Source organism: Thermobia domestica, chromosome 3 (genome assembly GCF_964235325.1).
Source record: "Thermobia domestica chromosome 3, izTheDome1.hap1.1, whole genome shotgun sequence".
In the NCBI taxonomy this organism is placed as follows: domain Eukaryota; kingdom Metazoa; phylum Arthropoda; class Insecta; order Zygentoma; family Lepismatidae; genus Thermobia; species Thermobia domestica.
In genome coordinates, this window is record NC_137456.1 from 126886464 (window position 1) to 126906913 (window position 20450).

Below are 20450 nucleotides of genomic sequence, written 5' to 3' on the forward strand. Positions count from 1 at the left end.
CAAAGTACAGGCGATGTACGAATATTTTTTCATTTTAATTAAAGATCCAAAGCTGAGTTTAGCCACAGTTCTGAAGGCCTTCCACATAAAAAAGAAAAAAAAAGTTTAATGTGCTACAATTATGCACTGATGCTAAGGAAGACCATGATGATGAGATGGATGATAATAGTGGAATAACAAAATGAAAGGGAACAGGAGAACCCTGAGGAAACATGCTTACAGGGTGTTTATTCACCAAACTTCACTTGACGAGCTGGGATCGAACCAGGGACCCCACGCACCAAAAAGAGCATTCTTCTACTGAGTCACGGTGCCCCACAATAATATTACATCGTATTTAGTTTCAGCTACACAAAATTGTGCCAGTTGAGTTTTTGAACTGGCAACATTGACATCAATTAGATGTCAAAATCAGATTGAAGATTCAGTAAGATCTTACTTCATTATGTCGTCCTTCTTGCACAATTACAATTACAAAATCTGTAGAATAATAATTTAGATATATTTCTTTATTAGCAGATATATAACTTTTTCACAGTTTTTCGAATTTGTTCATTTTGCATCCGATGACTTCTGAAGGTTCGATGAAAGAATAGTAGAAGTTATGTTCTAAGGTTTTGTGTTGTTGCCTGAGGTTATGTATGTTTCTCAGGCTGCTTGTGTTTCCTCGTACACTCTAATTTGAAGATTCTAAAGGGGAATCAATCAGTAGCCCCAAAATTGCATATGTTTATTAGTAATTCTCATGCTCGTATTTATGCGTTATTTTTACACGCAGTTGATGATAAATATAGTTTTTTATATCGTAATAAAAATACGAAGCGCACTGAACAACACTGTCACTTACTACTGAATGCAAAGCCAATTTGAATATGTGAATTCTCCTTGGAGAGTTGTATGTTGTAGACTTCTCCTTTCAACTGGATGTTTTCAATGTATTTTGAAAAATAGCTGTCGTCAGTTGTATTTCTAATTTTAAATTCCAAGTTTTGAATTTCCGTACAACCTCAACATGTTTGAAATTGTGAAAGATAACTTTTATTGACAAACATTCAGCTGATTAGAATGATAGGAGCTATCCAAGGCCAATTTTTGATATCTTTCTCATCAAGCGTGTTGAGGAAACTTGTCATGAGAGGGAAGAGCCGACGTACTTAAAATCTAACTATTAAGAAATTTCGACGTTGCCGGTTTTGTCACATTGTCCTTTGCAATCGATTTCCAGTAAGATATACTTGTCAGATCTTGCCGTAGTCTTACATTATCTATGAATTTGTGGAAATATTTAGATGATTTTGAGAAGCATTTTGTTGTTTAAAGATAGAAAATTGCGTAATAGAAACGTAAAGAGGATGTTAATATGCAAGATAGACTTATATCTTTTCGTTTCAAGAGTCGTTTCCTAACAGTGGTCTTATATATAGTCACCCACACATTGCAGAATAATTTTATATATAGATATAACAGATATGAAAGTATGTATTAAGGTTCAAAACTTGAAATTCTTAAAATTGTCTTTGCAGGCTGATATCAAACCACAGACTGATGGATGCAATGGTTTAAAGTACAACTTAACTCAAGATGTTCTAGAGTCCATTTTTAAAACATACCCTGCCGTGCGAAAAAAACATTTGGAATATGTGCCTCATAAACTTTCAGAACAAGAATTTTGGACCAAATTTTTTCAATCTCACTATTTTCATAGGGATAGAATAAATGCTGGAACCAAGGATATATTCACCGAGTGTGCCAAACTCGATGAACAAGGTAAATACCGTCTCAACATGCAGTAATATAATAGTTTGCATTTTTATATGATTAAAATTCAGTTATATAAATTCATAATTTTATGTCAAATTGCAATTCAGTTAGATCCATTATTACATCACAATCGTAAGTCTCACTTATACAGAACATATATTGCGTGTTACGAAGTACGAGTATGTCGCATGTATAATGTAATAGTGATTAAAAATAAAATCATAAGTTTCTAAGGGTTAAATAACGTAAAGCAGGCTTACATACTTCCTACACTTACCTCTATGTTCCCTGAGTAGAATCATTTTGAATAATCATTTGCAATATTTCAGATACTATTCGTTCTTCTGGCAGCAACAGATTGCAAATTTTATATGTTCTGTGTCTTTTTACATATGTGCCTATTTCTTTTTTTCTTTTTACATACTCATTGAGCATTCTCAGAAGTGTATATCTTCTATTATACTTAACGTAGAAGCTTATATACTCAAATTAAAACTAACGTAAAGGAATCTCTAGAATAGACAAGTTCAGTGGGTCCTGCTACTCAGCTCACAAAACACATATTTTTGGGTCCAATCAAATATGTATTAGTTATCCACAGAGCAGTAAGATCTTATTAAGCACAAAGTCCGTGTACTAAACTAGCTTGTAGTATTGTTGATATATGTCCAATACATTCAAGATTATCAAGAACGATGCCATGTACTAAATTTTCATCCCGCCATTAGTATTTCCTGCACTTACGTATTAACATATTGTAATTGTCAATTCCATAAATGGAGTTATTCATTGTTCGATAATTTTTGTGTGGAGTACTTCACCTTCGTATGTGTCTGTTTCTGGCACATAATTGTCGATCAACAGTGTGTTCAGTTTGTATGAGATATTCATTTACGTAGATCTGTTGACGCTCGAGTTGGTGAATATTAAGTGCTATCTCTCACAAAGTACGTATATTATTGATTACAGTGGCTAAACGTAGTCTGAATTTGCAGAGTAGCAAATTAGAGGAATTGATTTGTGCGAAGTGAAAATAAATAGTAAGGAGAATTACAAAATAAAGTTGATTCAAGGAAATATAAAATAGGTGCACCTTAGTCCAAAAAAATAAGCGCATTGATTATGGCTATTTTGAGCTAAACATTTTCTAAGCCCAACTCCTAGCCCCAAGTCAACTTTCGAAATCTGGAAAAAATGTGCACGTGTGTTTTTCTTTTAAGTAATAAGACAGGTGTAGAAAAAAGTAGCATTCATTAAAATACATAATAATATAGTATTTCTAAACTGTGTACATGTGATCACATGCTGGTTTTGTCGCGTTTCCATACGTAAAAGAACATTTCTAATGAAATTAAAGACAGCGAACATAGTTCTCGCATCCATAGTAGAATGAAAAAAGAATGCAACGGATATCATTGTCTTTGAAATTGTTATATTTCTGCAGGAGCTCTGCAGGAGTGTTTGTTAATTCAGTGCTAAAGCACGGGACTTCTAATTGTAAGGTCGTGAGTTCAATTCCCTTTTGGGTTAATCATATCCATTCATATAATCGTTTCAAGACATAAGTAATTATTATGTTTAAAATATAACATCTGAGATGTGGTGGATGTTGGGTATATTATGTGTGGTGGTTAAATACAAATTAAGTAAAACGCGTAATGGCAGTACATAAGTGTGTTGTGTATTTGTCTGCAGCTGTTTGTCATATGAAAGTTACTTCTCCATATTCTCATTACAGCATGGGTTTACATTCTTAAATATAGTATTATGGTAGCTAAATGAGACATTTCATCTGGTGTTTATTTAATTACTGCTAAAGTTCCGTATTTTATAATTGCACTTTATTCATCTAGTCCAGTGGTTCTCAACCTTGTTTACCTGGAGCCCCTTCGAGCTAATCCACGCCAAATCGTACAGCGAAAATGCAATTTTACACCCGACCATCTCCGATTGCAATGAATTTGGTATACAGTATATTTAGACAAATATAAGAACACTTTTTTTTTTATTTTGCCCATATTAGTTCTGGTTTGGTTTTGACAGCCTTCGAAAGAGAACTCTTCCCGACGATTTTGTGTATGCTGGGATAAATGAACGGCACGTCACTCTGAACTTCAACTGAGCACCATAAGGCCACGTTTGACCCAAATGTATTCAAATTCTTCAGACTAAATGAAAATTGCATGAGGATTGTACAAATCAGGTCCAAAACTGCATAATATTTCCAAACCATGAAATTTAGTTTCAAAATGGCGGAATAGAATTTTTCGAAGGTACTTACTAAATTACGCATAACTTTTTTTTTTCTCTAAACGGGGAATTCAATGAGTAAATGCCGGTTAAGGGAGTACATAATTCTATTAGGAGAATAAAAAATACCGGGGGGTTTTTACTTGTAACAGCCTACAGAGCTCCTAAGTCAATTTATGACCTTAGGTTTGAGAGCACAGGCAATACACCATAGATGTCACAAAATATTGCATTTCGTAAAAGAAGCACGGCACTTGGTAACTGGGATAGTAGTTTCCAACAGAAACTATTTTAGTACGAGGCCCCATGATAATATACCTTAAAATCCAAGATGGCGGCACATGGTATCTAGCTTTGCGTCACACAAATACAAATTGACGTAGGGCCATGTAACAATATAGACAACGTAAATATTCGTACGAACGCTATGAATACAAAATCACCAGACCACGAAGACATTGAGAATTCAAGATGGGGACCTTTCCTAAATTATTGTTTTGGGATCTATGTACTGCAAATTTCAAAAGAAATGTTCACTGTATTTAGCAAAAAAGCATACCGCTTGAGAAAGCATACTTACCTATATAAGTTATTTTAAAACGAAATCCGACAAGAAAACTTCCGTAGGATCCAAGATGGCGGCCTCTGCAAATGTCGATATGTAAGTAATGGTTTCCTTATATCTACACTACAAATCCAAGAAGGGGCATACAACTTCTGCAGAGGAAAATATGTATTCACATTAATATTTAAATATAACACCTTCAGAAGATACACTTTAGGTTTCAAGATGGCGGCTGTTTCGAAACTGTATGTTTAGTAATTTGTCACAACATCCTATGTGTACGTAAGTTGAAGTGAATAGAACGTCAATCAATCATACATGAAGTACCTAACTTGAAATACTTAACTTTAAGTTATGCTGAGAGTACATTTAATTTCGTTTAGCCCATGTTGCCTGAATGTCCTTAACACTCTTTGGAGTGAGTTTGTATTGCAGCCTTCCGAACTGCGTGATAATGTCAGGAACTTCTATCGCACATAGAATATATAGGGTGATGGATGATCAACCAGCGCACATTGGGAACATCACTGTTTATTTTAGCGACCCAGAAAACTGTGGATTGCACACTATCAATCATTTTGCATTATTTTTCAATGTCAACCTTTTCCCACCAACCCAGGGATACTAATGGGAGTTAAATGGTATAGGGATTTCCGATAATCAACTTAGGGACCCCAAAACTATGAACTCTACACTAATATCAGTCGTTTTCGATCATTTAATATGTTACTTCTTTCCACGCTCCCTAGGTATGCTAGGGGATAAGGCTGAACGTAAATGTCATTGGAACTGTTACCAATCAACTTACGGACCACGAAAGCTATGGACTCGACATTAATATCGGTAATTTGCAATTAATTTTACATGTGCTAATGGAGGCTGAACGTAAACTTAAATGGCATCTGGCGTATCGGTCGCTTTTTTGATCATTTTTATCTTCCCCTCCCCCTCTTTTAGGAGGGTTGAGGGGGTCTTGCCACCACTGGGACTGAACTTTACTTCAACGGCATCAGAACTGCAACTAATTAACTTAGCGACTCTGAAAACTAATGATTCGGCACTACTATCGGTCGATTTCGATATTTTTACGTCACCTCCATCTCGGGTGCAAATGGTAGCTTACATCGGAGTTAGGCAGCTATCCAAGCGACCCCAAAAGCTATGAATTCTACCCTAACATCGATCGTTTTCGATCATTTTTGTATGTATCATCTCCCCCATTCCTCATAGATGTATTAGATTAACCCGACAGCCGACAGTATTCTTTTTCCAGACTATAAGTAATATGTATAGGAAGTTTGGTTAAAATTGTTCCAGGCGTCCCACACACACACATCCATCCATTTATATATATATGAGAGAGGCAGAGAGAAAGCGACCAAAGCCTCACCTCTTCTATATTCAGATGTATTTCAAAGTATTAAAGTGAAAACCTATGGAAAGAAGTTCTGTTCTGCCTTCCTTACTAAAGCACAATTTATTCTCTTAAAGTAACTTGTGGGAATTTTGACCTTTCTGTGGACACGGTTTTGGGGATAGTGAGTTTTATATTTCTAACCACGATCCGATTTTGGATATTTTCTGTCTATACCCGCATGTTTTCTTTACGCCTCTGACTATATTCCAAGAACATATTGAGAAGTAACCTCCGTATGACAAATAGTTGCAGACAAATACAGTACACTTACTTTTTTTTATTGTTATTAACACAATTTTCTTAATTTGTATTTAACATTCATGTACAGGGTGTTAATGAACTATACCGACAAACTTTAAGAGGTGATGCCTCACATCAAAATAAGATAAAATGTTCATATGGCGAAAAGTACATAGTTTCAGAGCTAGAGCTGTCCAAAATCGCGAAAAAGCCAAATTTCAAGAGGCCTATTTCGAATTCTAGAAACTGCGGATGGTGGTCCTTATCAGCATAAACGAAGGCACGCATACGCAATCCAAAAATGCATATTTCATCAATGTTCAATGGGTGTACAGAGTATTTGTGCAGGGTGCAATTCCCAGACACGCCATCAACCGAATTTTGAGATATGCTCTGACTTTGATTGGTCCAAAGTAGGCAAACGATAAGCCTTGATAGCAGTGAACACGAAATCCTTTGGCGCAATGTCGGAAGTGTTAAGGATCGTCAGCAGCACGGTCTCCCGTACTCGGGAAAACGCATGGTGCGATGTTTTCTTTCACGCTTATAAGTGAAGAAAACGTGAAATATACCGTGACGAAATACATAACGTCACACGTTATTCCGAACACAAAGAAACATGGAGCTGCCGATTCCTAACACTTCCGCCTTTCCTCCGAAGCATTGGATGTCCATTGTTGTCAAGGTTTACCTCCTGCCTACTTTGGACCCTTCTTGAAATCGGGGTATATCTGAAAACTCGATTGAAAACATATCTGAGAATTACACCCTGAAGGGAATACCCTCTACACCTATTGACAATTGATGAAATATGCAATTTTTAATTGTGTATGCATGGCTTCCTTTACGCTGATAAGAACCACCATCCACAGTTTTTGGAATTCGAAATAGGGCCTATTGAAATTTAGTATTTTCGCGATTTTTGACAGCTCTAGCTCTGAAACTATGCACTTTTTGCCATTGGTCCATATGAACTTTTTCTCTTATTTTGATGTGAGGAATCACCTCTTACGGTTTGTCGGTATAGTTCATTAACACCCTGTGTAATATACCCAACACTACATCTCAGGTGTTATATAATAATCCATGTCCCGATATGATTATATGAATATACTTACAACTGATTTATTTTAATGTAATTATTTTATATAAATACTAGGTGAACCTGCGCTTTCTACACAATCATTCACATATGAGCATGAATTTCCTTGCTGTTCCTCACATTTGTACATTCCCCTTTACAGACACAAGTGAAAGATGTCTTGATAAAAATCGGCAAGAGATACCGTAAAGGGAAGATTTTTTTCGATTACTTTTTCAATCTCTCTCTCTGTTTGCAAGATTTGAGCCTACTTCCGGTTGGAGTTTTTAATCCATGTATGATCAGTATTTTCTTTCTTTCTGCATGCAGTATGTAATAAGCAAATACATTACACACTCAATTAAGTATGATGTCAGTGATATAGTGTTCATTGTGCAAAACACTCCAAACAATAAAGATTCAACTCAGTGGCGGCTAATGTTAGTGTTGTAGCGTTGCGCAACGACCAAAATATTCAAGAAAAAAATATTATCAATAGTAATAAAGAACAGAATAGAAAAAAATATTATCAATAGTAATAAAGAACAGAATAATACTTTTTAATACTTGCATATATACACTTTAAATAACATTTTTTTACTTCTGTAACTGTCCGTTCCGTTAATTCGTTTTAAAAAGCGAAAAATAATCCGTCACAGAGTCTCTAATTTATATTGTGTTGCAGCAAGCATACAACGACCAGATTCCTTCAGCGCGGCAATTGGAGCAAATGTTAAGTCTCCTTTCCCCTATCTCAGAAGTTAAAGGGACTGGTCGTTGCAGTGCATCTGCAACACAGCACGGTTTCCAGTGAACGAGAAGGTTTTTCACGCTAAATAAGATTTCTGAATTTTCTTTCGCTAGCAATTAACAAATGGAATTTGTTTTTATGCATTCATATTTTTAAATTACGGGACCATACTGAAGCAAATCAATATAATGACAATTAAAAAGAGTGATTGCAGAATTACAAAATAAGAAAGAAAATATCCCGCATTTACAAATTAATTCTTAGTAGACCCGCATTTACAAATTAATTCTTAGTTTATATTGATAATGAAGGCTTCTTCTACAGTAATTAGTGAATCAAATATTAATAAGTCAGTATGTAGAATCGCTTCCCCCCACTCTGTGGATAGTATTTTAGTATAAACATATTTCTTTTGTAAAATAAGTATATTTTATACTCTTGATAATTTGCACATAAAACTGTATGATGAGGAACGCCACATTGAATTTGGGACTAGTTAGCAATTCTCAGGGGCGTAGTCACGAGGGGGGTCCACCGGGTCCGGAACTCCCAAAAATTTCGAAACTTGACTAACATTTGTAGACTTTCTTAACGAAATATACTTGTTTAACAGAGAAACGATTGATGTAGGCTAAATATTTTATTTTACGCCTCATCATGTACTCTTCTTTTCTCATAAAAATAATCGTTCTATCATTTTTTCTAAAAATATAGATGACAGTAAGTAAGAATTACTTATCGTCTTTTCGGGTGCAGTGTAAGACAGGTTCCATATTATGTAGACGTAGTGGACCTCCCTCAAATACTTTGTACCCCTCCCAGTTAACATTTCTGGGTGTAGAACTGTCAATGCTGTTTGTTTTGATGTTCTTTGATTTTTGGCTTCTGTTACATGCTGATCCTTCATCCGGCAGGTTTCGAGGTTTTCTTTCTAGAACATATCACATTGGTAAGCATTGTTTCGCCTCATGTGGAAGTATATTGTGTTCCAGCATTGCGTAACAACCAAGACGGATGATTTGGAATGTAGTTTTTTCTTTTCTTTTATGCACATGTGTGTGTGTTGATGTATGGATATGTGACATTCGGAATTCATATACCAGTACCTATTTTGTATCAGCTGTTTTGGTTTTTAATTATTATGTTTAATTTTATTGTGTGTGCTTTAATTCTGTAAATAACCTACAAATTCTGAATGAATTGTATACCATGACTTCTGTAAATAACTTACAAAAAACATTGACCAGATTTCAACTGAGGAAAAATTTGCAATTAAGGCTTAGACAAACCAAGCAAAGGGCAATTCAGGAGAGTGTTCGAAAAAAAAAATCCAGTTTAAATTTACAGGATATCTTATGGCAGTAATGTTTGCACCAAATACATTTCCTCAATTTATTTTAAATTTTCCTGGATAAACAGTGATTAAGGTGTGTTCAATGTACATTTTTTATAACACTAATCTCTAATCTTCATCGAACTCTCTACAGTCAACGCTGAAGAGGAATTCGGATCACTGTTAGGGACTGAGTTTGCTAGAATGAATCGTTCGCAATAATCTAGAAAAGATATTTAGTGAATCTACAAAGCTTCTGAAATTAATATAAACTGTACCTATGGCGTCAGAAAAAGACGAAAAGTTTTTTTTTTTTTTCACATGAGATAGAATTGACACTTTCAAGGAATTGAATGTGCCAAGAAAGATCACGATTGGTTATGCTTTCCATCGAAAAAGACCTGACAATAAGAATACTAGAGTTCAACCAGCATGTATTAGACAGATTTGCTCCAATCAAAGAGAGGAGAATGAACTTACTAATTAATTAAGGTGATTAATCGGATAAAATGTTCTGCATTTTTTAAAAACAGAATTTTATTTAATTTAACATGTCACATAGCATTTGCATCTAAAGTTATGCTGATTAGTCAATGAGTCAACTTTATATCTTCTGTCTCTTATCGTTCGTACTGCAACACCCAAAACCACAATCCACCGGCCGCTACTGATTCAACTTAGACTAGAGAAATTGTTATCCTTCCTTTTTCATTATAATTTGACCATGAAACAAACTCCTGAGAGGTATGCAACCCATGTATACAATTATATCGTGTTGGAATGTATAATGCTTAGGATATGATGCTTTACTTTTTTTTTTTTTAATTTCAACACTTCCAGTGTACCCTAAAAAATGTAATAAAGAAATAATGGGCGTTTTTTTTTTTTTAATTTTCAATTAGAACTGGACAATCTACGCAAAATTTGCAATGGATCAGTGAAAACGTCATGTTTTCGGAGCCTGTGATTGGCCATAAACATATAAACATAGTTTAAAAGAACTCCAAGGAGGGCAGCACAACTCTTTTGCATTGATTTTGGAGAAGGTTTATTAAAATACAAAGACTTTGAACAATAATTTAAAAAGAAATAAACTTTATATAAAAGATCTATTTAAATATTTTTTTTTAAGTACACACACTTTAAAATATTTGTCTTTGTTAAACATCAAATCACAAATAACCGTAAATCAATGATTTGAAATCAAAAGTTACAGGTTGGAGCTAATGCGTTTTTATTGCTATTGTAGCATTTTAATAGATAGATTCATATATTGAGAAATATAGCATTACATATCAAAACATTTGATCCAAACGGGAGTCGAACTCATGATTGTACGATTGGAAGTACCACGGTTTACCACTGAACTAACATGAACATCCTGCCGATCTCTCCCCGATAAAATATAACTTAATTTCCAAGACAGAGATCTTCATATCTATTGCAAATATTGCTGTTTTCTCCTATGTCTCTTTTATTCTATAGTCGGAACTATGTTCAGTCATTTCTTTCATTGGAAATGTTCTTTTACATATCGAAACGAAATGACAAAAAAACAGCATGTGCTCACATGTATACATAGTTTCGAAATATATATATCATTAAATATTTCAATGAATGTTTTTTTTTTTTTTTTTTGTACACTTAAAAGTATTTCAGCGTGTCTTATTACACTTAAAAGAGGAAAAACACGCTACCGATTGCGAAGGGTGGCTCTGGGGGCTCGAACCTGACATCTTTGGTGTACATTTTCCAGACACCGGAAGTTGGACTTCGGAAACTTTTAGCTCAAAACAGTCATAATGCTTTCATTCCTGTACAATTGTGAAGAACATTTTACGTAATTTGTTTTCGTCTTCTCATAACAATCTTTATCATAATAAAATATAATTATTGTAAAGAAACAATGCCGCCTTCAGAGACTGTCTTCAGTATTCAGTGAGCGAAGCATGTATTCCTTTCTTGAAAGTCTAAATATTTTAAACAGGTTACTGATGTTCCTTAGTGAGTAGAACTTTCAAAAAAGAAGTTGTGTGTGTTATATAAAATATAATGTGTATAAAACACACACACAACGATGATAAAACATCGTTGATATATTTAGTAACACATTTCTAGACATGCTGGAAAGGGTTTGTTTAATTTACTAATTTCTGTTGATCTGGAAGTTATTACACTCTTTGGTAGCTATTGTAAGAGTTCGCCCTTTTATTGCGTGCAATAAGTTAGTTATTACACAGTACTATAGATCCTTTGGATTTTAATATCAAATGATGCATTATTTTGATTTCAGAAATTAGAAAAGATCTGGATAATGGTATTAAAGATCCACTGGTCGATATTTCTTCGTTCGAGGATGCTAGCCTTGATGAGGGTTATGGGACTGGCGTGGATAAAACTACAGTGCCTCAAAGTGTTAATATAGTGCATCAAAATATGATTAAGAGGTAAGTACTTTATGAAGACTGAGTATGTAGCAATTCGTTTTTCATGGCAAGCAAATAATAGCGCAACTGTAGTCTCTCAGCAAATGTACAAATGGTTATCAAATGACTGAACCCTGTAGTTTGCAATATCGTAAGACATAGGAAGTTTTTAACACTAAACATGCATGTGCAGTGACTGGCTGTTACTAGTTATATGTTAGGTGATAGTCTGTAGTAAGTCAGGTGGGGAAGAACAGGGCTGTGAGTTCGAGCGAGCAGACGATGATGTTGGAAAATAGTACACCTTGTTTCAAAGAGGTGAAAATGATGTTGCACGGTTGCTTGATATCAAAGGTGAGCAGTTTATTAGGTGAGTCACGAAGAGCAGAATGCAGACTGATGATGCCCTACTACTGAACACACAACAAAACAACATTGGCAAAAGTAACTGCGGAACTCAGTATTATCTGGAACACAGTATTGCGATAACAGCAGTTCGAAATTAGTTGTATAAATTTCATAGTCGCGTTACGATTTCCAAACCACTGATTATCGCCAACAATGCTTTAGAGTACACGTAAAGTGGAGCGTCGATAATTATCAATGTATAATATGGTGCAATGTATCCTCATGGTGGCAGCTTTGTGATCCTGTGGGTCCTGGTTATAAGAGCGACATTTTAGGTGACCACGTGCATCCCATGGTACAGATGTTTCAGGCCAATGACACGATTTCCAAGATTACAATGCGCCAATTCAAATTGCTGGAGATGTTTTTAGACGTGGTTTCAGAAACATCGGAATAAAGTATCAGACTGGTCCGCCCAAATCCCACACTTAAGCATTGTGTAAGACCTGTGATTAGTTTTGGAGTTAGAATAAAGCAGCAGATATCCTCTATCCTCGCTGACGAAACTACTAGATTGCGTGACGAATTGTACAATATCCTTTTAGAAACCATTCATGAGCAGTAAGCTTCCAGTGCACGACAAATCGGAGTTGATCTGCAGGCTAATAGTCGTCCAACGCTGTATTAAGCAGTTAAGTTGTATTCTTCATGCTTTCGTTATTTTTATAACCATTCGTATATAGTTTTCTCGTATTTGACTGAATACTTCGAAACACAATAGGCCTAACAAAGAATTACATCTCGAACCTACAAACTGCCAACGTGATGAGAGGTTACTAACTTCATTTTATGAACTCGTTAGAACTGCACATTAAAATTCATCTAGAGTTTTATATAACAGGTAAACCAAACACAAAGTTTTGTGCTAAGTAAATGTTCTGAACTAATAAAGAATATACTTCTTACCTTATGTTCTCTGAAGTTTATTTATCCTTTAGTATAATTTCGGTTGAACATACTTACGAAAATATTGGAATTGTGCCTTCAAACAAATTCATTCCATCTATAAAAGCAAATTCTGCAAACAGGTGTATTGACTAGCTATTGGCACACTTTTTTGTAACTAGTTAACATAGTAATGAAAGTCAAATTTTGACGCAAGAACAAGTTTAAATACGTAAAATTCTACTGATTTGTAGATAACTTCTTCCCATTTATAGAAAGAAAAAATATATATGAAGCTGCTTGTTACTTAATTAAATAACATACCTCCTGAAATTAAGTTTACCTCAGAATTAGAAGAGAGGAATAAAATTATTCTTGGACTTCGGTTGACTCGATTTCATTACGTACTCGGGGGCACGGTGGTTCAGTGGTAGATCGCTTACTTCTGCTACATGGGGTCCCTGTTTCGATCCCCTCCCAAGTAAGTTTGTAGAGGACAACACTGTCCGTGGATTTTCTCAGAGTACTCCCGTGTTCTCCCATATTCCCATTCGACCATCATTCACTTGCCTTAATCATTCGTCTCCCGTAGCGTAAAGGGCATAATCGTGGGATGCGAAACTGAAAGATTTCATTTCGATTTCATTACTAATATACAGTGTGCGGGAAAAAATCCAATATCTCGCGAAATATACAGATCAGCAAAACAAATAAAATCACGTGTTAAATAGTTTTGAAAAAGCTATCCAGTGATATCAAATGCAACCTCCTATCCCCACCCCTTTTCGGGTTACGAGGGGTAACTTTAAAATGTTAAATGGGAACTCTCATTTCTTATTGTACATTTGGATTCTCCAGAAAAAGGAACAATGATTTGACCCTGAATTGAAAGTAGTGCCTTAATGGGTGGCGCTTGAATCGACACACACAAAAAGGTGTTACCAAAACATGAAAACGCGAAATGTTAACTCCGTACTCTGTGGGCATATGGTTAGCGTACTGGACTGCGGAGTCAAGGTCCTGAGTTCGATCCTCGCTTAAGACCTTTTTTCTTTTATTTCCCCAAATAATAAGTCCATGTTTTAACTTCAATTAATACTTTATTCAAGTTACAATACAAATTTCGATAATGGTTTTGCAAACTAACTTTATGAAGTGGTTCTTAGTAATGGAGTTAGAGTTCATAAGGTTATTTACAACAAAAACAAATCATTTTTGTCGTAATTTGTATTTTCCTGCAAGTTAATATCTTATGGACAAACATTTTTATCGAAGATAAAATGGATTGTATAAATTCAATATGTGGGTACCAAAAATACATAAAAATGTTACTCTAGGCGGGAATGGAACTCTGGACCTCTGATTCCGCTCCAGTATGCTAACCATATAGCCACAGAGTACGGGACTGACAATTCACGTTTTCATAACGTTATGCTACCCTCCTTTTTTGTGTGTCGATTCAAGCGCCATCCGTGAAGGCATTATTTTCAATTCTGAATCAGATCCCTGCCTCTTTTTCTGGAGAATCCAAATGTGCAATAAGAAATGGGTGGTTCCCTGTAAAATTTTAAAGCTACCCCCGTCCCGCCGCAGGGGGTGAAGATAGGGGGTTGTGTTTGGTATTATTGGATAATCTTTTCAAAACTACTTAACACGTTTTTGTTTGTTTTGCTGATTTGTATATTTCGTGAGATACTGGACCGTTCCGGGACTTTTTCTGCACCCTGTATATGAAACCTAAGGCATGTAACTTCTAATAAATAAAAAAATATATATTCCTTCAGGCTTAAATGTAATGTCGGAATAAATTTTTTACAAAGTTGTCTTAAATACAGTTAGGACAAATACAGTATGTAGTAACAGTTAGGACAAATATATAAACTAGGCGCACAAAATGGCTACAGTAAGTCGAAGTTAAACAAATTGAAAAACATTAATTACACTACCATCCAAAAGCCTGGAAGCAGTCACATATTTACATGTCAGTAAGTAATTTACGCTAAATCAATATTGAAAAACGTTATTTGTGTTGATTCAGCAAAATCGGAAACAAGAAACTCGTTTGCGTATTACTTGGAAATTTTTAATATTGTCTTGTTTTGACTTTCATGTGTTTTATTACCATCGTCTATTGCAAGTCACAATAATTTTTCGTCAAAAATTAATATATTTGTAAATTTCATCATCAGTTGCATTGAAACTCCCGTGAGCGAAAGTAGCTATATTAAATTCGCATAGCAAACATTTGTACTTCAATGTGCTTCAGATAATCATGCTAGTGCACTACAAAGTACTTATGCATATATGGCAAGGCAAAAGTTGCTTGCTGTTGAACAAGAATGTACTGTATGTATTCTACGTGATGAAGTGTATGGTATGGTAAATTGTGAACAAGTTCAACATATCGTTAAAGATGTTCATCACATACTTGTTAGGAAATTATAAACTCATACAAATGAAGACTGATATTGAATTGGAAGATCCGAATTCCACCATAACGAAGCAAACAATTAAGAGCTTTATCTAAAAGGAATTGATACTGCTCCACAACTCACCGCTGCTTAAATGAAATATCGAAACTCAAGTGTTCATTTCACAGTTAAAAGTTTTATACAGTCCGTTGGTGTAGGAGGATGTGTAGCCGCTAAGAAACCAAATTAACAGCTAGATATGATAAAAACATGTCAAATTTGGCAAATATACACAAAAAATGAACTATAGACCAATGGAAGGAAGGTCTTTGGAAGATGCATTTAAATTTGTTATTTGGTTCTAATAGAAATGTTTGTGTTGTGCGCCACTTAGAAAACGAGAGGGCATCTGGAATGTGTGCTGTGTCAATTAAGCACAAAGAAGGTTGCGCAATGATTGGGGGATGTTTGGAGGCAATAAGCATGGCAGTGTGGTGAAAATAGACGGAATATTATAAAAAGGATATTGAAAATTTCTTTGGGACCATGCTAAACCTTCTGCGAAAAATATTTATTTTTGGGGCCTAGTTTTGTGTGTTGACAAGACAACGACCCAAAGAATGCTTTGAAACTGTGTAGAGGATTGCTCGAACAGAAACAGGACGAATAATTAATAAAAATCATGAAATGGCCGTCACCTCCAGTTACTTTGAATCTAGTTTGTGACAGATGAAGTCGAGAGAAAAGTGAAAAGCCAGTTTGTAATTAGTATTATATAGTTGGAGGACCACCTATAGCCCAAATGGAAACAATTGGAAGCGTAGTCTTTAACTAACAAATTAATCAGAATGCCCCAAGAATTTGTGAGACACTCGCTAAAAATTAAGATGGTTATTTTGGCGAGGGTAGAGTTTAATTTTTCCGTGTTTAAAAACCTATTTTCGACTTAACTAATTTTCTTTAAACGTTGTTTCATCATATGGGAAAAGAGCTTCTTTCTGTTAATTGTGATATTGATTTCTTAGTGTTTCCAAACATATGGACGGTAGTGTGTGTGTGTGTGTATATATATATAGAAATGTTCTTAATAACAACTTACAAACAAATGATCACATACAAAGTTTTATGATTGTAAACAAGTTAATTTGAGTAACTAAAATGAATATTGTAGGATTCGAGAACACATCAGATCCGCGAAAGATTGCAGTTGTCAGGTTTATCTAAAGACGACTGTCATTAGTGGTTACGTCCGTGATGAAAATATCTCTATATACGAATCATTATTTTATTGGAATGAAAGCTCCAAAATTAAATTTAGAGAACCCCAGTTGGATTTTACAATAATGAATTCAGTTTTAAAACGTTATGAAATTTCAGTAGATAAAATTTGACACCAAAATTTCCGTTGAAATAAATTTTAGTATTAATAATGTTTAGTGTTTGAGGACATGTTCATGAGATGCGATTATGATGAGTCTATTGACCTAACCGTTATCTGCCGTGTGAAGAAGCGAGTCCGTAGACGAGGGCTCGTATCATCTTCAGTGCGACTAGCAACTCAAAGAAACTCAGCTATCCACATATTCTTTTATGTATTTAGTAATAGAAATTTAGATCTGTGCTTTCTGAATGTATCTAGTTTTGTTATGCTATGATCCGCGTGACCCCTTGATCTTCGAATAATAATTAAAAATGAGATGTCTTATATTTTATGCTGTTAATTTTAAATTTCATATTACTTTATCGTTTTAGGTTCAATCAACACTCTATCATGGTATTAAAAGCCTGCCAGCAAAATACTTCCTTTAACAATCAAAGTGACCAACAGAATTCCTCTACAGTTTCAAGCCAGTCAAATGGAACTGTGTCCAAAACTAGTTGTTCAGAAATAGATAATGGAAATACTACTCAACCTAAGTCAAAAAAGGTGAGTTTTGCTTTCATTTATTTATTTACTCAGTTGGATTTGCCTCCAGTCAAATTCATAATTGATCTGAGCAAATTAATAACAACAAAACCCAACGTTCTAGCCCTGGGGTGATATTTAGCGTAGGTGTTACACACAGATGAGTATTGCGAATAGTATGCCCTTAAATTGCACTAAATTTCTGTACGTTGCTGGAGAGAAGATACCGGAGATAAGACTAAAAAGTAACTATGGTACACCAGTTGCACTTTTTTAATAATCTTTAGGAAATATTGCACCATAAATATGACCTGGAATTCCATACGTGGAACGTAAAGTTCTTTGCATGGTGCTAAGAATGTATTGTGATGTGCAGTATCAGCTTGTTATTTTTTTGAAATAGAATAGTCAACACCAAATGAGCTACAACTTTTAATGACTCAACAATCCGTACAGCAATCCCTCAATTCAAGAGGTCTTTCAGCGTGATAGGGTCATTAGCAAAGGGACCACTTAAACTTAGCCTCCTCATTTTCCTGGTTAAACTGTTCAGTGATTTTTATCTTGGGGAAATCTCAAAAACTAGAAGTGTGCAAGAGCAACCCGAAAATTCAGATGAGCTGAAGAAAATCATCAGTTATTGCAACCACCTCACCCAAAGGAACTCATGTGTGGCAGATTGCTTGCGTGTCTTTGTCAGTAATGGACACTTCCAGCCTCCTTTATGGAAATACAGTTCTTTCTAATGTATTGCGTGTTTTACGCATTTAAAGAGTAAGTTTTCTCGGATTCAGAAAGATTGACTCACCTTTGTACTCCTATATTTCTAAACTGTATCTCGCATGTGAATAACCTACACATCATTTGAAAGAGAATGTTTTAAATACCACTGATAGAATACTCATTTAGCGTGTAACAGTGACAATTAGGAGCAAAATGGCTACTATAAGCGGTGAAGTGGTCGTAAAGCTATAGGTAGTTTGTTGTGTGTTGAAAACACAATTATTGGGTTAACGTAAGTTGCATTGTTGCAAAACTGGCTTCTTCCACAAATGAATTGCAAGGACGGAGCTCCACCCAGTTGGATCTGGGATGTTAGATGTTCTCTGAACGAATCTCGAACGCATGATGTTAGAGATGATGGATAAGTCGCATCAGGAATAATAAAAACCTGACATTCCGGTTAAGTTTGCAGTCTTTTGAATTTTCACTGCTCTGAGGAAGAACCAGTTTAGCAGAATCATGAGATACGTTACCTCACGAACCGTATTCTCAAAAGGAAGGAATTAAAAAATCTGCCTGTAGCGATAAAGAGTATAGTAGCAATTTTGCTCTTAACTGACGCTGCTTGCTCTAGCGTTGACGTTTGAAACTTTAGAATCCTCTTTTTCAGTGTTGTGTAGATTATTCACATGCGACGTGTAGTTTAGGAAATATAGCTTACGAAATTGAGCACATCTTTTTGAATCTCACACTATTTGAAAAAAAAAAAAAAAAAAAACTTTAGGAAAAAAACATGCTTAAATATGTGTTGGGAATTTTTCATTCATGGTTTCTTAACGAACTATTTTGAGTGTATAATAATAATAATAATAATAATAATAATAATAATAATAATAATAATAATATAAAAACTTGGTGCTACAGCCTATAAAGGGTTATGACCGATCAGGTAATTCAGTTGGCTAGTGCATGGTTAGTGAATAGTCCCAGTGCCATTACTTCTAAGACCTGAGTCTTTATCTCTGAGTTTACATACATTAAGTTGCCCGGCTGATACGTAGATTTGACGTAAATATAATTTGTATTATATGTAATATGACTCGAAATGTCGCACTAACGTTCTGAATGCGTGCGTATCTCAATGTCGATGATACACTTCCAGCACCGTATGTAGGGGCATTAGTTGCATGTTTGAGGTATTGTCTGCTATAACGCTTCCTTGCCCTTTTCGAGATAGGCAAATACCCTCGTTCGGAGACCAGTACCAGACCTCATAACTTTAAACTGGCATGTTTCCTCAGGCTTTACACTGACTGCTCGATCCAAGATGCATGCCAGTTGAGCAATAAAATCACATAGGGTAAGAAGATAACGCCCATGTCGCAACATACCGAAGTCTATATCCCAGTTTTACGTACTGGTAGAGGGAACTCCCCTAGGGAGTGGAATTCTAGACTTCTACAATGTTGGTTTAAAAACCTCTTCCTGTAGCTCTTCAATTGTCTCATAATGCTAAATCAATATCGAAAATTTTGTATTCCCGTGCGGAATCGAACCCGGGCACTAGCACTTACTACTGCTAAATTAATCGAACTATGCTTTATTTGCTCAGTAAAGAAATGATGCCCACTGCAACAATTCATATTGATGATATTCGTTGTTTTGCAGGCGAGACTTCTAGAGAAATTAGAGTACGATGACCTAGAAGGCAGTGCTACAAAATCAGGCCCTACCTTAAGTCTTTCCAAGGTGGAAAGGTATCTTCATGGACCAACTCCTGGATTGTCCCAAGATTACTTGAGCACTGACGATTTGTGGAACAATATGGATGAAGTACAGCGTGAAGTCCGAAGTTGGAACTCTCACCACAGGACGAAGGAACTAGTGCATCCTGCGACGGCTGTTAATGTGTTAGGAGAATTAAGTCCTGGTGGAGCTTTAATGAAAGGGTTTCAGCAACATTCATTATCACGTAAGTTTGAGAAATATCATTGGAATTGCTTTTTATCTGATTATATTTGCTTTTCAGAGAGGATGTAATTGTCGGTTTTTTTCTTTTCTTTTTTTTTTTTTTTCTCAGTCTACGTTTGATAATACGAAAACTTACTAGTCTGGTTTATATTATCTGGGTGCTAAAACAAAATCTTAGACAACAATTTAGGCAGTGGATGGAACAGAGGAATCTCAGTGTGAGCGTAATTTCCTTCCTCAATTTAATTTTCATAATATTTTACGGGGTAATTCTTTCTTATAGTGCGTTGATTTGACATGTTCCATCTTCTGTTATTCATTC

The 20450-nt window shown here is 35.3% G+C and overlaps 1 protein-coding gene across 2 annotated transcripts in view; it reads left to right on the forward strand.

Moving 5' to 3' along the window:
- LOC145680717 (general transcription factor IIH subunit 1-like) overlaps positions 1-20450 on the forward strand; it is a 67046-nt gene that overhangs the window by 20010 nt on the left and 26586 nt on the right. For both annotated transcript variants that reach the window (XM_081751650.1, XM_081751651.1), the window contains exons 5-8: positions 1524-1767; positions 11692-11845; positions 17281-17455; positions 19826-20129. In XM_081751650.1, the coding sequence (XP_081607776.1) occupies positions 1524-1767; positions 11692-11845; positions 17281-17455; positions 19826-20129 (877 nt within the window). The remainder of the gene's footprint in view (positions 1-1523; positions 1768-11691; positions 11846-17280; positions 17456-19825; positions 20130-20450) is intronic.